Genomic DNA, 20,134 nt, shown 5'->3' on the forward strand with positions numbered 1-20,134 from the left:
GAGCCGACTCCAGCATGGGGTGCTTTGTTAGTCGTCACCTCAGTCTGTGGAATGTATTATTGGTTTAAGTCTGGAAAAAGTTTCACGTTGCCACTCCTTGTTGTTGCACCTGCAGGTTTACAGTAAACAGGTCACCTCTATCTGTGATGTGCCAACATTGTCAAGGCTACAAAGCTTCTTTAGACACACCAACAAGACAAAGAAATAAAACAAGAACAGGACATGCAACCTAAAGACCGTAAAAGGACATTGCGCAACATTTTTAACCCTTTGAAACCTGGAGTGACATCACTTTTCTTGTTTCGTAAGTATTCAAACCCTTGAACGTGGAGCAAACTGGTGCAATATCTTTCAAAAACATGGAGAAAAGTGGGGGAGCAGTTTTTCTCAAGGGATCAAGTCCACATAGGGCCAGCTCCGTCCTTTAGGGGTCTGGGGGCGCCCCAACGCTGGACAGAGCAGTGGAAACAAAGAAACACAACTTGTTTGCAATAATAAGAGCAATAACACAAATAAATCATCCGTAGCAAAGACAATATTGAAACTGCAGCTGTAACAATATAAAATTCTAACCCATACTTCATATTAGGATGCAACAATAACCTGGTTGATCCTGCCGGACTCTCCCTGCTGACCTGTTCTGGAGTTTTCCAATGATGCCTCGGCGCTGCTTTGCTGCCAGCAGACGTGGGGACCTTCCCACTGACTTTATTATTATTAAGTAAATGTAGGATTAGTTTTAATAGACTTAATTTCCCTTCATCATAATTATTATAATTGCTATTGTTTCTATTTATTCTTTTTTAATTTTCCTTCTCCCCTGTCCTTTCACCTGTCAAACCTGTAAAGCCACACAGACACACACACACACACACACACACACACACATCAACACTAAACTGTTGTTCTAACTGGTTACTGACAGATCTACAAGTGTTTAGTTCTCTGGTGTGAAATGGAATTACGTTCCACTCTGGTGAGCCTCTGACAGAGCAGAAAGGACGCTGCTTTGCAAATATTGAGGAGCCTTTAATAAACTGTCTGCGTGTCACTGTGTGTTTCAACTCAGTCTTCATCAGGGCACATACAGTATATCACCATATAGGAACTCCATGCATTAATGACGCAGATGAGACAGAAGAAATGTTCACAATCAGCTTTTAATTCTATCCATGTGATGTTTTCCTGAGGACAGCACACATCATGACATGACCTGCTTTTTATTTAATCAATAAGGTGATTAGCTGATGCTGATTAGTGCCCATTGAAACCCTGCAGTCCAGTGACTGCAATAAAAAGCAATCTTTCTTCATTCACACTCTGAGTACTTCATGATCGCAGCAGGCGCAGGTCAAACAAAATGAAGGAAACAGACCTGTTGGAGGTCTGAGATGTGAAAGTCTAAAATACTAAAAGACATAAAGGATGAATGAGATTTTAGCTGTGGAGCTCTCCCGCCTCCTGAATGATTTGATTGGATGATATTCAGTTCCCGGACTCAGTTCGTTTCATCGCTCGGCAACAGGTGGTATTTAGCTCTGGACCTCCTCGAGTGGTAGACCACACCTCCACACGCCAGGAGGCAGGCAGCAAAGAGCGCAAGGTTCACGCTCAGATTCAGACTCGGGACTGACACTGAAAGGAAAACACAAAGAAATGAGTCAGACTGAACGGAGATTCAAATACTGACCAGTCACACATCTGTATCCAGCTGTGAAGACTGGTCTAAACATTTGGGCGGGCACATATGAAATGGGGGGTTTGGGGGTCCAGATGGCAATGCTGTCTCCTCTTACCACTGTCGGCACTCTCTGCTAGCCTCACCTAATTTTACCATCCTGCTCTCTTCCACTAAAATGACATCTGGTTTGTCGTCTATCACATGGAACGTGGAGGCTGGCTGTTAGGTTGTTCAGCACTTCATTTTTTTATAGCACATATTTGGATGTATTAAACCAGTTTTTTGGCTTCCCACTTGAGCTAACATTAGTTAGCTGCTTAGAACGTGACGTGCATATGAATATTAATGTTTAAGCTTTCGTCAGTATGGAGATGCTACACATCATTAGCTCAGTTAGATTCTCCACGATTTAATCATTCAGTTTATTTTACTGAAACCATTAACACCAGAGAAAAATTCATTCAGATTTACCAGCATGAGGCAAAAGCTGTCACAAAGTCAGAATATGTGTCCATTGCCTGATTACCCTGTACGTTATTCATATTCCTTCAGTCTGTAAGGGTCCTCAGATCAAAAGCATCAAAAAGGTTTTTAATAAAAAAATGAATCCAAGTTGTGAGGATTGTTTTAACAGGATAAAGTGGGGTTGTGTCTGTATGCCGGGGGCCATGATCTTTGAGTGCCGCAACTCTCTGTCTGCTATGCTGCGTCTGTCGGAGTTACATCAAATAAATGATTAATCATTTTTATCTGAAGCCTAGTTTTTATACAAGTAATATTCGTACTGGTTTAAATAAACAGTTTGATCATATTTCCTGATCTTTGCTGAGCAACAGTTTTATGTGAAAGGAATTAAAGGCCTGTCCCAAATATAGGCCTGTTGAGTTTGTTGATTCAAGCAAATAACAGCCCGGGCTACTGACTGAAGTTTTAAGGTATATGTGTGTTGTTAAACACATTGGTGTGTCATGGGTTGGGAGAGAGTTGCTGCCCTGAGCGAAGGAGTTCAGGTATCTGTGGGTTTCGTTCACCTGTGAGGGTAAAATGGAGCGTGAGATAGACCGGTACCACTGGTAGGAGGCCCCGGGGCAGACCCAGAACACACTGGAGGGATTATAGATCTCATCTGGCCTGGAAACACCTCAGGGTCCTCCAGGAGGAGCTGGAAAGTGTTGCTGGGGAGAGGGACGTCTGGGGTTCTTTGCTCAGCCTGCTGCCCCTGAGACCCGGTCTCAGGTAAACAGATATGGATGACTGGTGCGTCACGTTCGGTGTCACGAACCACCAGGGTTAGTAAACAGCAGAAGTGAATTCAGTCTCTCTTTCAACCTTGGTGCTGAATAATTTGGAACGATGTTCAAGCACTGCTCAGGCACAGATGGATGGAATATGTGGCGGTGCATCATTGCACCGCACCTGAACAGAGGCATAAATTAGTGCATCCATCCAGGCGTCACATTATCATCACTGCCAACTGGAGGGGATAAATGTCTGTGACTACTGCAGAGTCATTTGTCCCTGGAGTGACTGCTGGCTGTAACCTTTGCCATTAAATACAAAAGCCAGATGTTAGTGGGTGCTAACATACATACTGAGTGTATGAGCACACTCACCTTGGCTGTCAGACGTTTTCACCAGGTGCAAAGGTCCCTGGGAAATGGAGTGTCTAGAAGTCTGGCCCACAGCTTCTCTTTTGCTGCGATGGCTCCCTGAGTCGGATCTGATGCATCCCCGAGAGCACCGGGTGCCGGGAACGCCAGTCTCACACAGGATGACCGAACATGTGATGTACACCTGCAGACACATGGAGGTAAAGTCACTCAGAGCGTTTACATGACATGAGAGAAAATGGATTTCTTGTGTCAGCCTGACTAAAACCAGACTTTTAAAATCCAAGGAATCATGTTAGTCCAACTGAAATCGTACTAAAGTGAATTTCTCAAAGTGGAACTAAAGGCCTTCGCACACTGAATGTGTTTGTTTCATCCAAAATTGTTGCGCGTCTAAAAATAAATATGACCTCATGTTGTGTCAATCATGTTCTCACACTCAGTCCGAAACTTTTGTCTGTCATTAAAATTTTTGGAACAGGTTCGACTTCCTGTATTTTTCACATCCATCAGAGCCTTTAGAGATGTTTGACCAAGAATCAGTGAAGAAAATATGAGGCGGGGCGCACAGAATCAATTCATAACTCAGCTCACTTTCAGCAGGTCAGATAGTAATATTCAGGTGGATGATGATGAAGAGGAGGGTGTGGACAGCTCCGCCCCCTCATGCAGCTGTGGTGCCAAATGAAAGACAGGGAGGAAGTGATGTCAGTCAGATAGGGAACTCCAGTGGAGAGAGGCAGAGGAGGAAATGTGTCTTTACATTTTGTCATGTGTTGTAAATTTTCACAATGAAAAGAGCAATAAAAAGCATCAGAATCAGTTTGTAAGGTGTCTGTGTGCAACAGTTTGTTTCAGATGACGGATTAAAAAAATGCATCTGAAAAAAACTGACTCAGTGTGCAAAGGTCTTAACACACCCAGATCATGTGACTCCTGCATGTATACAGTCAGTCAGACCCAAACTGGCCGAGGCGCTCTGAGCATGCTCCACAGTTTCCGCCCCGGGCTTTGACCCGGAAGTCCAATAGCATTAAATGTGTAAGAGAAGAAGAAGCCGGTAACAACATGGAGAAATCTACATCCAGAGCCGTGACTTTTTGGACGGACCAAATGTACAGAGCTGTAAAGTTGTCCACCATGGTAGCAGTTAGCTGCTAGCTAACCGTAGCTAACTTGTTTGTCCATTGTTTGGTCTGTGACGTAATAGGTCAACAGGAAAAAGGTCCAATACTAACAAGCTGAAAGGGGGCATATCTCCACCTATCGTAGAGGAGTCGCACATACTTGGCTGAATAAATGGATTCCCCTCCCGTGCTTGTATACTGGGACAAGGACAGTAGGCCAGTTAGATGTCCTCGTCCAGCTGGAACTGGAGCTCCACTTCACTGTTTCCATGGAAATGGACTTCACCACATTACAAATGCACACTGTGTTAATTATGAGGTAATAATTAAAACTCATGGCTGAAACATTATAAACTTCATGACCTTACCTCGGCATAAGCACCAATGAATTCAAAAGCCTCCATTCCAAATCTGAACTGAAGGTTTGAGCCGGGGTAAATCTGCACTGTGTTGTCCTTTACACACCTGTGACCAGGTAATATTTATCATAGTTATTTAAGGAATTGATATAAGACAAACTGGATGTGTTGTCATTGTGCACACATACCCATTTTGGATGATGGTGAAGCTGATGCGAGAGTTTGGGTTGTCGTACGGAGTCGCCCTGCAGGACTCCACAAACAGCTCTGTGTTGGGGATGGAGGTGGTCGCCTCGATCTGCATGAACATCATCTGTTTGAGGTTCACCTCCACTGGGTAAGTGTTGGCATCGACTTGTCTGAAGCGCTGGCTCTCGAAGAATTCAAACTGGAAGGTGAAAGCGCCAAAGCCCCTCTCTGTGAAGGCATATGGGTTCTTGTGGGTGAATCCCAGCGTCAGGTTGGTCTGCTTTGGATAGGCGCAGAAAAAGGCGATCTCCACGTCGTGTTGCCTGGAGATCGTTGCGTTCGGGTTGGCGGATGTGATCTCGTTCTTGAAGATGAGGTTATCGCCTTCCTCCTGAAAGTGACAAAGTTGGAAGTTGTGTGCAAATGGTGCTCAAGAAATACGATGCCAGATGGGGGCGTTATAATTAAGGCCCAAAAAAGCAATTTTGTAAAGGACATGCCGCTCACGTGTCAAGTCTGACTGACTTGAAATTCAACACAGAAGTCAAATTCAATGTGCTCTACAAAAAAAGGGTCCATTAAGGTCCGCCTGACTGGATTTTCCGCCATTTCTAATTGTTTTTTCACCTCATGAACCCTACATCTGATTTGTACCAGTTTTTCTATGAATCTTTCTTGGACCGAGCTTATCAAAAATGATCAAGAGCTTGTTGATATCTCACTGCGTTTAAAAGATATCAACCAAATAAATTCAAAGGGGGCGTGGCTCAGCATATGAACAGACCTAACTCCATACCCATTGAGCCAATCATCACGAAACTCGTGACAAATGTTCACATAAGTGCCCAAAACATATCCTGAAAGTTTCATTCAAATCAAATACTAGGGGGCGCTACAGATGCCAAAATGGCCGTGGTATAACACAAATAAGACTATAAACCAGATCCAAAAATTGTCCATAAATTAATGACAGTTTGTCCAAACATCTCCAAACTCAAAGGATATCTTTAATAAAATTGTCGAAACATGTCCCCAATTAATTAATTTGCAATTAATCAATAAGGGGCGAAGGCATAGACCAGACTACAATTTAATTGTAAATTGATGAGCGTGTGATCGTCACAAAACCTGCTGGTTATTTTCAAAGCAGCAGTCAAAGGACCTGATCCTTTACAGTTTTCATTTTTTTAACAGTCCACACCGGCCTGAGCTCCAGAATCACCGGCTGTTGCATCATTCTTTACATATGTTTACATGTTAGTAGTGATTTTAGTGGTCGATTCTGTACACGTGACATCTTTTCCTGAAACTCCATGAGGCAAACTTTTAGCAAATATTTGCTGTCAAATGAAAACCTTTGAACTTTCTCACAAGATATTGTCACTTTATTTTTATAACTTAATTCTCTTCTTAATTATCATTTTTCTTTCATAACAGTGGCCCAAAAATCATGCACCAAATATGATGTTAAAGCAGTTTTTTTTTACTTACTTGCTATCTTATATATGCACTTACTTTTGGACACAAGAATGCTGAACATACAAATTAAAGACCATTTATACTCTTTCATATATGACAATTTTAACCTGTCAAAAATACAGATATTTTGGTTGTTAGTAAATGAATCAAATCAATAATATGTCATGCATATAAACTCAGTCCATGAACTGAGACTGTCGTGACAATAAAACAGCTGATCAGAAGTAAACCCTTTGTCTCTCCTTCTCTCTCTCTCTCTCTCTGTCTCTCTCTCTGTCTCATTGTGTCATACAGATTACTGTTAATTTATTATGCTGATCTGTTCTGTACGACATCTATTGCACGTCTGTCCGTCCTGGAAGAGGGATCCCTCCTCAGTTGCTCTTCCTGAGGTTTCTACCGTTTTTTCCCCGTTAAAGGGTTTTTTGGGGAGTTTTTCCTGATCAGCTGTGAGGGTCATAAGGACAGAGGGATGTCGTATGCTGTAAAGCCCTGTGAGGCAAATTGTGATTTGTGATATTGGGCTTTATAAATAAAATTGATTGAATTAAACTGAGTTCATCTTGTGTTACAGGTGAGCATGTTGTACCTCCAGTGTGGTCCCACAGGTGTTGAGTGATATGATTGCGACCAGGTGGGTTCTGTTGGAGTATCTTCTGAGGCTGCAGGCGGCGTCACTGAAGTCCCTCAGGTGTAAGCTCCTCTCGTTGCGTCTGATGAGGTAGGACTTCTCCACCTCCACCTTTATTGAGGTCTCGTTGCAGTGGACGATGGTATCTAAGAAATGCAACATTAACTTCAGAACAACCAGGAGCATCAGAACGTCAGCTGCTGGTGTTCGGTCAGTCTGAGATGAAGGTTAATTACAACACTGATTGTTGGTTTCTAGTTCACTCTGGGCGGTGGAGTTAATGGATGTGAGACTCGCTTTATAAGCCGTGAAGCTGATGTAGCTTTACAACAGTTGATCACATTGTGCCTGACAATCAATCACATCCACAGAACAAACTGGTTCATATGTCCTTCCCAAAACACTGCAGAGAATATTTGGGCCAAAGAGTCACAGGAAATTAATCAGACTCATATTTCCTTCACTTGCACCACAACCTTCTCAGAAGGAAATAAAAAAGACCCCAACGGACCCTGAGTTTTACCTCAAGAGAGCAGTGTTTGCATCCCATAAAACTGTAAACACAGCGCGGCTAAACCACGTGTGAGGAAAGAAAAATTTAATTTGCGGTGTTGTATCGACATAGTGCTTTTATTTTGAAAGAGACTGTATGCAAACTGTACATTTCCTAGGCTGAAGTTGACACAGCGTCCCAGAACGTCAACAACCAACACACCCAGGTAGAGCTGTCCCAAATGATTATTTTTTGAACAATTTTTTTTAGATTGATCGACTAATCTAACGATTCATTTTCTGATTAGTTCAATGATTATCTTTTCAATTATCAATTATTTTTCCATTATTTGATTAATGAGGCAATTTAAACAATATGAATACCAAAACACTTCATTTGAACATTTTAACATTAACATTTATTGAAACATCAGTGTTTCCCCTACCATTATATTATAATTATTTAATTTTAATTATATTATAATTGTATTTTCTATATAGCACCAGATTACAACAGAAGTCATTTAAGGTTCCCTTTCCTATAGAACAGGTCTATACCTTCTCTTTTTATTAAACAAACTAAACAGCCTTATGTTATTTATCTTATGTCATTTCTGTCTCTACATGGTCGCACCTTTACAATGCTCCTTTGCCTTCTGTAACGTGCACGGCGGAGTTCGGCCCCGATGGCCACACAAACACACACACACACACACACACACACACACACACACACACACACACAGGTGAGTGGCTGCATTTTCCGACCCGAGTGAGACAATTATAACCTAGCCCGGCCCGAACCCGCAGCATGGCACTGTGCACACAGTCACGGAGCCTGTGTTGCGCTCAGGCGTTGTCACGTAAATAATTCGCATCAACGTATTTATGTAGTCGACGACGATGACGCGTCGCCCCAGCCCTACACCCAGGGTACCATGGAGGTTATATGTGGAAAGTCCATGACCAAACATGGACATGTGAGGAGGTCGCAGTGAGAATATGTAGATAAGGTTGCTTAGCAACCTCAGACGCAACCTGCCACCATGCTCTTGAAAGCTAGCACAAAAAAAGGCACGAGAGTAGCTCCCAGAGCCTGACCTCACATTTTTGCTGCTGGTTAAAGACGCAGCATGTGTACAGCCCCTAATCTCCAGGGCTGGTACCTGCGGTTATTCCACAGGCTAGTTAATAACATGTCGGGCAGGAAATCCAAAGTGTGGGATCATTTTGAGAAGGTGAAGGACGAACCCAAGGTGATATGTAAACTCATCTTCATTGGTCGACTACAAACATGACGTATCATGTGAAACATGGAAGTAGCTACATGCCCATTAGCCCACAGCGTCATTAACAGGCGGCTCGCTCAGTGTGTGACGTGCACTTGGAGATAAAATATAGGCCTATATTAATGAAGGTTCATTAGTACGGTTTGTATTTCTCTGTAATGTAGCACAGTGTTAACAATGTTACTGATACTATTCTTTCTCACACCTTCAACTCAAACCACCAAAATATATCATTTAATCATTACATTCATATCAGAAACATGCAGGAGACTAGTCCACTGATGGACCCTGATGAGGACTGTCGGTCCACTGATGGACCCTGATGAGGACTGTCGGTCCACTGATGGACCCTGATGAGGACTGCCGGTCCACTGATGGACCCTGATGAGGACTGCCGGTCCACTGATGGATCCTGATGAGGACTGTCGGTCGATAAGGAATATTCATAGAAAACACTCCACTAACCATGGTGTCCAACATCGGCCGTCACACAGCGCAGCTCTGACTGATAGACTCTGTAGTGTCTGAAACACAATGAAAAGAACAAAGACCAATTTTACAGACAAACTGAAGAAAAGGTTCCTTAGATATAAAGAATATAATAATTATCAAAAGCAACAATAAATTGGTCAACACAGCGCAGTATCAGATTATTTAAAGCTCATATGTTGATATTTAATCTAAGAACTTAATAAAAGCACATCAGGGGAAAATGAAGTGGTTTTATGAATGATGGAAAGTTTATGTGTGAGCTCACCGATCTCTCGCTTCAAAATAAAAGCAAAAGGAAAAATGATCATTCACTTCATTTTCAGTGGGAGTCCATTTAATGGTGAATTCTTCTGTGGAGGTTCGCTCCTTTGAGGTGCCCGCAGGTCCACTGACAATGAGGCCGTAGATGCTACAAGAGGAACACCAGTGTTTTCATGAACTTTATTCCATTAAAAGCAAAAGACAGAATCATTTTGAAACTAATGGGACAGCAGTCTTCACTCTGTAACAACACACTGTAGATAGAAACACATCAGGCTGTGACAGGAGCTTCCTCACCTGGTGTACTTTGCAGTGGCTTTGACTCGGATTTCAAGAGTGTGGTTGACAAATGCCGGCAGATTGACTCCGTGACGTGGAGTTGGTGCCAGAAAAATGGGGAAGTAATCACCATCGAGACATGAAGGGGCGTGGTGTGTTTCAACTGGTGGAGGAAAAAAATGAGGAGACTGTGAATGCACGCTGAAAAAAGTTAGTGAAACATAATCAATCCTGCTCGAACCATTAACTGAAAACTGTAGAGGAAGTTTGCTCAGTGGAGCAATCGATGGACGGAAGGGCCTGGTGGTGGTCCTCAGGGCGGAGGTTGTAGGCTGGGCTGTGGTGGTTGTTGTAGTCGTTGGTGCAGCTGTGGCTGATGTCGTTGTTGTTGTTGTTGGTGCAGCTGTGGTTGGTGCAGCTGTGGTTGGTGCAGCTGTGGTTGGTGCAGCTGTGGTTGGAGCAGCTGTAGTTGGAGCAGCTGTGGTTGGTGCAGCTGTGGTTGGTGCAGCTGTGGTTGGAGCAGCTGTAGTTGGTGCAGCTGTGGTTGGAGCAGCTGTAGTTGGTGCAGCTGTGGTTGGAGCAGCTGTGGTTGGAGCAGCTGTGGTTGGTGCAGCTGTGGTTGGTGCAGCTGTGGTTGGAGCAGCTGTGGTTGGAGCAGCTGTAGTTGGAGCAGCTGTGGTTGGTGCAGCTGTGGTTGGTGCAGCTGTGGTTGGAGCAGCTGTAGTTGGTGCAGCTGTGGTTGGAGCAGCTGTAGTTGGAGCAGCTGTGGTTGGTGCAGCTGTGGTTGGAGCAGTTGTAGTTGGAGCAGTTGTGGTTGGTGCAGCTGTGGTTGGAGCAGTTGTGGTTGGTGCAGCTGTGGTTGGTGCAGCTGTGGTTGGAGCAGCTGTGGTTGGAGCAGCTGTAGTTGGTGCAGCTGTGGTTGGAGCAGCTGTAGTTGGAGCAGCTGTGGTTGGTGCAGCTGTGGTTGGAGCAGCTGTAGTTGGTGCAGCTGTGGTTGGAGCAGCTGTAGTTGGAGCAGCTGTGGTTGGTGCAGCTGTGGTTGGAGCAGTTGTAGTTGGAGCAGTTGTGGTTGGTGCAGCTGTGGTTGGAGCAGTTGTGGTTGGTGCAGCTGTGGTTGGTGCAGCTGTGGTTGGAGCAGCTGTAGTTGGTGCAGCTGTGGTTGGAGCAGCTGTAGTTGGAGCAGCTGTGGTTGGTGCAGCTGTGGTTGGAGCAGTTGTAGTTGGAGCAGTTGTGGTTGGTGCAGCTGTGGTTGGAGCAGTTGTGGTTGGTGCAGCTGTGGTTGGTGCAGCTGTGGTTGGAGCAGCTGTGGTTGGTGCAGCTGTAGTTGGTGCAGCTGTGGTTGGTGCAGCTGTGGTTGGAGCAGTTGTGGTTGGAGCAGCTGTGGTTGGTGCAGCTGTAGTTGGAGCAGCTGTGGTTGGTGCAGCTGTGGTTGGTGCAGCTGTGGTTGGTGCAGCTGTGGTTGGTGCAGCTGTTGTTGTTTCATCAGTTGTTGTTGCAGCTCTGGTTGTTGTCGCTGTGGTTGTTGTTACAGTTGACGTGCCGCTCGAAGGCAGCGAGGGCAGAGTCGTGCTGGTTGTGACATCACGTCTGCGCCGTCCTACAAAGGGACTTTTGGATGTGTAGGATCCGTCTGAGTAGGAGACAGTGATGTGGTTTTGGGGGAAGTCCTCCACTATGAGTTCAAACGAACTGGTTCCAGTGTGACGAGTGTAAGAATATGACAGGGTGCAGGAGTCCTGGAGACAAAATAAGGACCATTATCTCTGACACACACACACCCAAACAGAGTCAGCTTTACCTTCGTCAGCTCATGTGACGCTCTCACTGATGCTTGTTTACAGCAGATTTCTCACCTGGTCTAAGGAGAAACCGTCAGGTTGGTAGCACAAACTACACTCAGATGCCGCAGAAGTTCCAAACCTGCACCTGACCTGGTCGCCATCATGATCAAACACCGGCAGTCTGTATCTCCTCGCACAGTTCTGGGTTATCCTGTGAGGAAGAAGCTGAATCAGGCATAACTACAGAACATTTTGGAATGCAGTTATATCATTGTGTGCATCAAACATACATGGATGTATAACAGAACTGGACGCAGCATGACCGCTCAGCCTTGCTTCCATTTTTTCCCAGTGGTCACTTGGTATTGCATCAAAAAAAAATCCCCTGCAGCCCAAAAAGAATTTTCCCCTCTGCCCAGAACTGTGAAAGGGACGTCTGTAAAACTGTGGACAGGACACCTCTGTGTACGAGCACGATGATATGACTGATACATCACTACTCACTATCTAGGGAGCTGTATGTAGAGGACTGAACAGTGAGCTCATCTGTGACATGGAAAAACACTTTCAGCCTCGACTCAGATCATTTTCTCTGCGCCATTAATTCAACATCGCTGTCACACAATTAAAACATGTCATATCAACGTCAGCTGGTGAATCACCCATAACAAATACTCCGACTACCACCCCAGCCCAGGTCTGGCTCATCAAGGTCTTCTTGAACCGATCTTAGTCTGGCCCCTCTCCTGAGACCACTTTGCCTTGGGAGGCCCTGCATGGAGTTATTAACCCTGGACAACGCAGCTCCCAGGACCACAGGGACACGCAAACCCCTCCACCATGTTAAGGTGGTGGCATATATTCTGGGAGAATCGCCACCACCTCAGTTGAGGTGGTTCAACATCTGATAAGATCCACCTGCACACCTCCTGTTAGAGGTGTTACAGACACGTCCCACTGGTAGGAGGCCCCGGGGCAGACCCAGAACACACTGGAGGGATTATATATCTCATCTATCTATATCTCACCGGTTTTAAAATGGCTGCATTGGCTCCCTGTGTGTTTCAGGGTGGATTTTAAGGTTCTTTTATTTGTTTTTAAATGTCTTAACGGTCTTGGGCCATCTTATTTATCTGACCTGCTTTTATCATATCAACCCTCGTGGATCCTGAGGTCCTCCGGCACCAGCCTTTTAATCATTCCAAGAGTTACAACAAAATAAACCCACGGGGAGGCTGCATTCAGCCATTATGGTCCTCACTTATGGAACAGCCTGCCGGAGAGCATCAGGACTGCAGAGACTGTTGATGTTTTTAAAAGAAGGCTCAAGACTCACCTTTTTAGTTTGACTTTTAACTCTATTATATGTTATTTTAATCTGTAATGCCTTTAAATTTTTTATTTTTAAATCTTTATGCATTATATTATTTTTAAATTTCTAAATCTTCATTTTTTAATCTTTAAATCTTTAAAGGGCCAGTGTGTAAAATGGGTTGAAAACAGTGACATCAGTGGTCAAATTCTAGATTGCAGGGCTCACTCGCTCACCCCTCCCGTCGGGTAAATGACGGCGGCCTCGTAGGGACAAAAAGCCTTGCGCACGAGTTTTTCAGGAGTAGGTCTATCTAGCAATGAGGTGAATGTTTATTTAGAAATCTAAACCATGTTACGATATTGTAATGAATCCCTCACGAGCAGGAGACCAGAGGAGCGTTCGAGAAAAAGGCCCGTTTATTTGAGCACTCCAAAAACTCCAGTAACACTCCAGGGGGTAAAAGACTCCGTCCCAAACTCTGACTCTTCTAGCGTAACAGACACACTTCATACACACATACTCGTTTTCCATTCCGAGTGGGGACCCCCCTCCCCTCTCTGCTCCACCAATCTCCAGCCCGCACACTGACTGACAGCGTAGCCTGTAAACAGCGCTCAGCTGTTTATTTAGCCTAGCAATATCTCCGGACTATAGTAGCTGCAATGGACGACTTTGAACGCGATTTTGAAGAGTTTCTTGTAGCGGACACAGACCCAGAGCCATACCTGTTTGAGCCGGAGCACACAGATGAGGAACTCCATGTGTTAGATGCTGAGCGGGTGAGAAGAGAGGCTGAATGCACAGAATGGGATTCAGCCTCTCTTCTCACCCGCTCAGCAGAAGAGAAAGAAGAGAAGAGAGGCTGAATGCACAGAATGGGATTCAGTGCTACTGCTGCCATTGTTGGGGAGATATATCATCAGGAGGAAAAGCGCTGCAGAGAGTGCATCACAAGGAGTGAAGTTGCGTCTTCTTTTCCTCGCAGATGACGGTTCGGGTTCATTCTCTCCTGTTGCGTGGTAAGTGTGGTCCATTCACAAACTTTATAACTAAAAAAACTTTTCACTACTCTCTATCGACGAACTACTAACACTCTCTGCTGTTTCCTCCTCCTTCTTCCTTCCTTCCGCTGTCTTCGTTGGTTCATTTATACACACGAAACGCGTTCTCTGGCTGGCTGGATTGTCCGCTCGGGCTGCTGTACATACATGGTGGCGCAAGATGGCGACCTCTCTAAAGCAAGGCCCTTGATATATATATATATATATATATATATATATATATATATAAAAGCATAATTATAAGGCTACGAAAACCAAACGAATTTTATTTTATAGCGATTATACACTTATATAAACATATTAATGGGTAGAATATTCAGATTCAGATTCAGTTTGACAATAAACCATGCCAAATATTACACACTGGCCCTTTAATTTTTCTAAATCCTTAAATTTTATTCATTTTATCATTATTTTATCTCATACTTGTTTTAACCTCTCCTATTGCCTTTTAGTCTTTTAGTTCTTAGCTCCAGTGTGTGGCCGTAGGCTGTGACAGCTCTCAGTGTGGATGAGCTCCCCATAGGTGGTTATTTCCTCACCTGGTTCCTCAGTGCCCAGCCATGTTACTATATTGACCTGTGTGTGTGTGTGTGTGTGTGTGTTTATATGTGGGGGTGGGAGGGGCGGTTTTTCAATATATGTAGTATTTTTGTTGTATGTTTTTATTTTGTGAAGCACTTTGTGTCCTTTGTGTTCTATTTTAATGTATGAAAAGTGCCATATAAATAAAGTTTGATTTGATTTGATTTGATCTGGAAACACCTCAGGATCCTCCAGGAGGAACTGGCAAGTGTTGCTGGGGAGAGGGACGTCTGGGGTACTTTGCTTGGCCTGCTGCCCCCGAGACCTGGCCCTGGTTAAGCAGATGGATGGATGGATGGATGGATGGATGGATGGATGGATGGATGGATGGATGGATGGATGATGGATGGATGGATGATGGATGGATGGATGATGGATGGATGGATGGATGAGGGATGGATGGATGGATGGATGGATGGATGGATGATGGATGGATGGATGGATGATGGATGGATGGATGGATGGATGGATGTATACTACTTTAGAAGGTACATTGTGGGAGTCTACGAGATGGGGTATAATAATTCCCACTACACATTGTACATCACTATAAAATGGTGACCTCACTATACAGCAGGGGTGAAAGTAAGCCGGTGCGCAGTACCAGGAAGAGGAGAGAGCAGCTGCCTGCTAAAGTCCACATTCAGAACCAGTCACGTCCGTACTTTAGGCCAGAAAATAGATCTGCTAGCAATATATGCAGTTTTAAACACCACTTTGTCTGTTTATTAATTGACATCTCCCTCTCTCCCCCTGCTGCCCCCCTGGGAGAGAGTCTGGTGGTCTCCTATGAGCCCAGCCTTCGAGACGTGCAACGTTCCGTTAAATGTCATTCAGTTCATCAAAAAATATCCCAATTAAAATCAGTAGCATAATAAGCAGATATGTTCCATGTTAAAGTCCATTCACACTGAGGGCGAATATCCGCGCGGATTATTCTCGCGGAAAAATATAAAAGTTGATTTCATGGGTTCTTATGGAAGTTTGCACACCAGGGCGGAACTTTTTTTTGACAACACTGAGAACAGCGTGAACAAGCAGTGTGTGAGCTAACGATCAGGGATTTCACTCTCAGCAGTACGTGACTGCGCATGCGCGTCTACTTCTGAAACCCAGTGGTTGGGTTGCGTTTGATTTATTGTACTGGGACGTTTGATTTTTCCACAACTGGACCATGGACGTCAAAAAACGCTGTTTGCACCAGGACAGGACAAACAATAAATGAAACCAACAAAACTCCACACGTTCTTGTGGTTGGCTCAAACGCTGTCAGCTGATTTAAATAGTAAATATTTAAATAGTTTATTGAGTTTGTGGCAGATGTTGATCAATGTTTTTTACAACGAAAAATAGATAATACAAATGTTTTAACAAAAACAAATATTTTACTCTACACATTGTGAAGTGTTTCTAACTTCTTTCTACTCTGTACAGGTACAGTAAAATATTGACATGCTTTTATTTGTTTGTTTGGTTTTTGACTTGGCTTTTTAAAAACGCATGAAGTGAGGAGAGCTGAACGATATGAAGCAGTGAAGGTTTTGGTAATAGTACCAGCAAGAATTTAAAACTACGTCCACCCTGCTATACAGTGAGTGATTAGAGACACAGCCTGTGTGTTCCTGTTGCATCTTGGGAACGAGGATGCCTGCGAGGTTCAAGCCGACACAGATGAACAAAAATGAAAGACAAAACTGAACAAATGACACAGAAGCAAGACTTCTTTTACAAACATCAAGATTCTTTTTGTGTGTGTGGTTTTACATCACATTTACTGATCACTTGTTAACCTTTGTTCTTCAACTTGATAACTTAATTGTTTTTTTGTTTTTTATCAATACATTAGCCGTGTAATGACTGGATTCACTGATATGACACTGTCCTCCTCAGGGTGTTTTACTTTCATTAGTCATTCATCTTATATGTAATACTTGATCTCTGTGTGCTCCCCCACCCTGGGTTTGAACCCTGTTGCTGTGAGGCAACAATACTAACCACCACACCACCAAAACTCTACTGGTATTATTGTGATGGAGGTGACATGGCACATCTCTGCTTGGAGGGACACTGTGAGTAGCAAAACTCAGATTTAAGGTGTCACTTTGAAAACAGCTCAGAAGACAGATGCACGTCATTGGTCCTTACCGGAGAGGAGGAGTACTGGTTATGGTGGGGGATCTGTTAGATTCACCAGTATCAGATCGGGTTCCCAGGTCAAAATGAGCCACCATACTCCAACGAGCTCGTGCAGAATAAGTGTTTGAAATCCAGTATCCCTGACCGTAGTACCAACCAACGCTGGTGGGGTACCTGTTGGAAAAACATTTTGAAGGTGATGTTAGCGCTACACAAAACTAATTCTAATGTGTGTGTGTGTGTGTGTGTGTGTGTGACATTTATATCTCACCGAATCTCAAAGGGCTGGTTACCGTAGATATTCCGCTGCGTCACTACCTCACGATGGCACCAGGTGTAGCCGTAGGAGTTTTGAGAAATGGTGGTAATGCTGCTGTGGGTTTGAATACCACAGTTCCCACTGTGACATCTGAAGTTATTCTGGGTGCAGTAATAATTGGTCTGTTTGTTGCGAAGCTCCACCTGTACACAAGTCACACAGAAAACACCTGTATACTTAATTAAAATCAGAGTACATTCATCTCTATTTACAGTCCTGATGCATCATGGAGCTCTTCAACTTGTCGTTGTTGTCGTTTCCAGTTGATGGAGCTATGGCAGCCATTTTAAACTGCAGAAGAAATTGATACAGATCTTGTTTGTCATGTTACAATCTGTAACAGAGTAAAAATGCATATTTTCCCAAAGGTCAGAGTATCTCTTTAGTACTGGCTCGGGATGTCAACGGTTCACCGTCAAACTGCTTAACAGCTGAGAATATTTTTGACCAGCTACTCTTCAGTTTACTGCGCTGCACGTCTGGATCTGACTTGCAGAAACACAGTCCCCTCTGCCCAACCTTCGGTCTCCACTGATTAGCCAGCTGCTCTGCACTGTGCGCCAACAGGGTCAGATGGGAGCTAACTAGCAGGGCCGATGATTCTGCGATTAACTTTACTGCAAATAACACCACCCAGTTGTGCCCACCCTCCTTCCCAGGTCACCCCTGTGGGTAAGCAACTCAATTTTGAGCCGCAAACCCCTTTCAGCATTGTTAATGACATTGTTAGCTCTGTTAGCACCGTCAGCGCAGCTAGTGGTGCTAACAGAGCTAACAATGCTAAGGCCCTGATCGCACAGAAAGCATTTTGCAGGATGTGAAACACTGCCTTTTTTTATTGAATGCTACCAGTAAAAAACACTTGCTGCACCTTTTTATTGTTGCCAGGCAACCACCCCCATCACCTTCTGACCCTAACCTTCCTGTGTAATCAGTCTATCCTTTATTTTATTGTATGTATCCTGCAGTGATCAGTGTGTAGTTGCTGCCATGTTGAGGCAGAGGGTGCTGTCTGTAGCTCTGGTTGAGGGTGAGAGGCTGTCAGCAGATAAACAGAGATCTGTGTGGGTACATGAGACCCTAAAAAAGAGGCTGGATCATGGGGAGTACCACCAGTTGGTCCAGGAGCTTCTCCTCCATCATGGACGTTTACAGTACTGCACTTATCTGCTGTTTTCTATTGAGATGGTGCTAACTGTGCTTTGTAAAGTCGTATAGCTCTTAGTTCTAGTTCTCCTCCATTGTTTACCAACTGTACACTTGTTGTCATGACCACCACAGAAGCCCCGCCTCTCAAATCATCCCATTGGACAATGGGGAAAAAGCAGAGATGATGTGGGGCACTCTTATGCTCTGAGCTGAAGTTATTTCAGGGTGCTCCATTAGTTTTTATTGTCTCTCTTGGATGACAGACACTTTTAGTGATGACTTTAAAAATATAGATTAATTTGGAGCGGATTATGTGAAGGTCATATATTCTAATCCTCACTTCCTGTGGGCTACAGCAACACTAAACCCCTGAGCTTGCCTGAGAAGGACTAAATGCACAAAGCTGCTATTTTTAAATATCCCATGGAGAGAGACTCTCACTGCAGCCTGTTCTATTTTGTTGTGAAAATGTGGGCGTGCAGCCTCGTTCTGTGGACGATAAACCAGGTGCAGACTTCCATCTGTGTCACCGCTGATGAGGAAATACAGCGAGTGCTGGACGGAGCAGTGAGTGACAACAACCCCGCCCACATTTAAGAGGACTGTCTGAACACACCGAGGGTCTAGGTACCGTGTCTGAAGGCTTACTGCTGGTTCCACAGGTGCTGGACTGAAAGGGTTTGGTGGATATGCAGCTTTAGGCTTTAAATCTGTATTAAAAATGTAAATATTTGACTTAAAAACCTCACATTGTAATTACAGTTTTTCCTGTTATTATTTTACCTTAGTGTATAAAATATGCTGCACATAAAGTTGTCATCAAAATCATGACTTTTACCTGAAAAAACACATGACTTCACCTGCCACTGGGGCTGCAATTAATTATTTTCATTATCTAATAATCTGACGATTATTTTCACAATTAATCGACTAATTGTTCAGTCTATAAAATGTAAACAAAATTGTAAGAAATGCTCATTACAATTTTCCAGAGCCCAAAGTGACATCTTCAAATTGCTTCTTTTATCCAACCAACAGTCCAAAACCCAAAGTTGTTCGTTTTCTATCATAAATGACAAAGAAAAGCAGCAAATCACATTTAAGAAGCTGGAACCAGAAAATATTTGACACATTTGCTTCCAAAATGAGTGGAACAATCAAGTATCAAAATAATCTGCAATGTATTTTCTTTCAATTATCTTTCAATCAATTTATTGACTAACTGTTGAAGCTCTACCTGCCTCTTCAGCTCAGCTTACCGCATATGTCCCGTCTGAATTCTGGCCCTTTGGTGTGAAGGTCACTGATCCACCGTAGAAATCGTAATAATGACGCCATGCGGACGCGCTTGAGACCAGAACCAGCAGCCACAGCGTGAGAGAGGCCATGGTCCTTTAGGTGCTGCCTCCTCCTGTCTGCTCACTGATGATAAACTATAATTCTTATATACTTTATGACAAGGAAATAAGGTTTGGGGAGTAAAGTTACTGCGATGACACGCCAACGAGAAGACAGACATGTGCTTATTAAATTACACCACTTCTCATCAGGATGTGACGAGTGGCCTGTTTGACGGGTCGTATGGAGAAACATTGAGTGTAATGAATACTTACTTATTATGAGGAGGAAAAATACTGATTGGCCCGTGATCCCCGCAGTGACTGGTGAAAGCATCGTTGTGGTGGACACATCATCAGTAAAGTGAACACGTTGTCATGTCAGTTCCTTAACCTCACCCATCTTTGTGTCATTGTTCCTATTTTGCAACCTTCCAAAAAAAAGTTTGATGAAATTTGAAATTGATGAACTGATAAGTAGTCGGACTTCTTAGCCTTTCTGTGTGGTGGTGTGTCTGTGTCACTCTGCAGTTACACCTCCATAACACTAGTCAGTGGGAGG

General features: G+C 43.8%; 1 protein-coding gene across 1 annotated transcript; it reads right to left on the bottom strand.

Moving 5' to 3' along the window:
- Positions 1-1,141: 1,141 nt before the first annotated feature.
- LOC144458891 (uncharacterized) lies at positions 1,142-19,659 on the bottom strand. Its single transcript, XM_078162699.1, has 14 exons — positions 19,495-19,659; positions 17,039-17,229; positions 16,777-16,941; positions 11,743-11,881; positions 11,236-11,625; positions 10,131-10,758; positions 9,908-10,052; positions 9,615-9,758; positions 9,323-9,381; positions 7,035-7,222; positions 4,966-5,357; positions 4,787-4,883; positions 3,295-3,475; positions 1,142-1,635 (listed from the first exon to the last, which is right to left on the bottom strand). Exons 1-14 carry the CDS (start codon positions 19,621-19,623, stop codon positions 1,499-1,501), a joined length of 2,985 nt encoding a protein of 994 aa, XP_078018825.1. The 5' UTR covers positions 19,624-19,659; the 3' UTR covers positions 1,142-1,498.
- Positions 19,660-20,134: the final 475 nt, after the last annotated feature.

This window comes from Epinephelus lanceolatus, chromosome 2 (assembly GCF_041903045.1).
Source record: "Epinephelus lanceolatus isolate andai-2023 chromosome 2, ASM4190304v1, whole genome shotgun sequence".
Lineage (NCBI taxonomy): Eukaryota > Metazoa > Chordata > Actinopteri > Perciformes > Serranidae > Epinephelus > Epinephelus lanceolatus.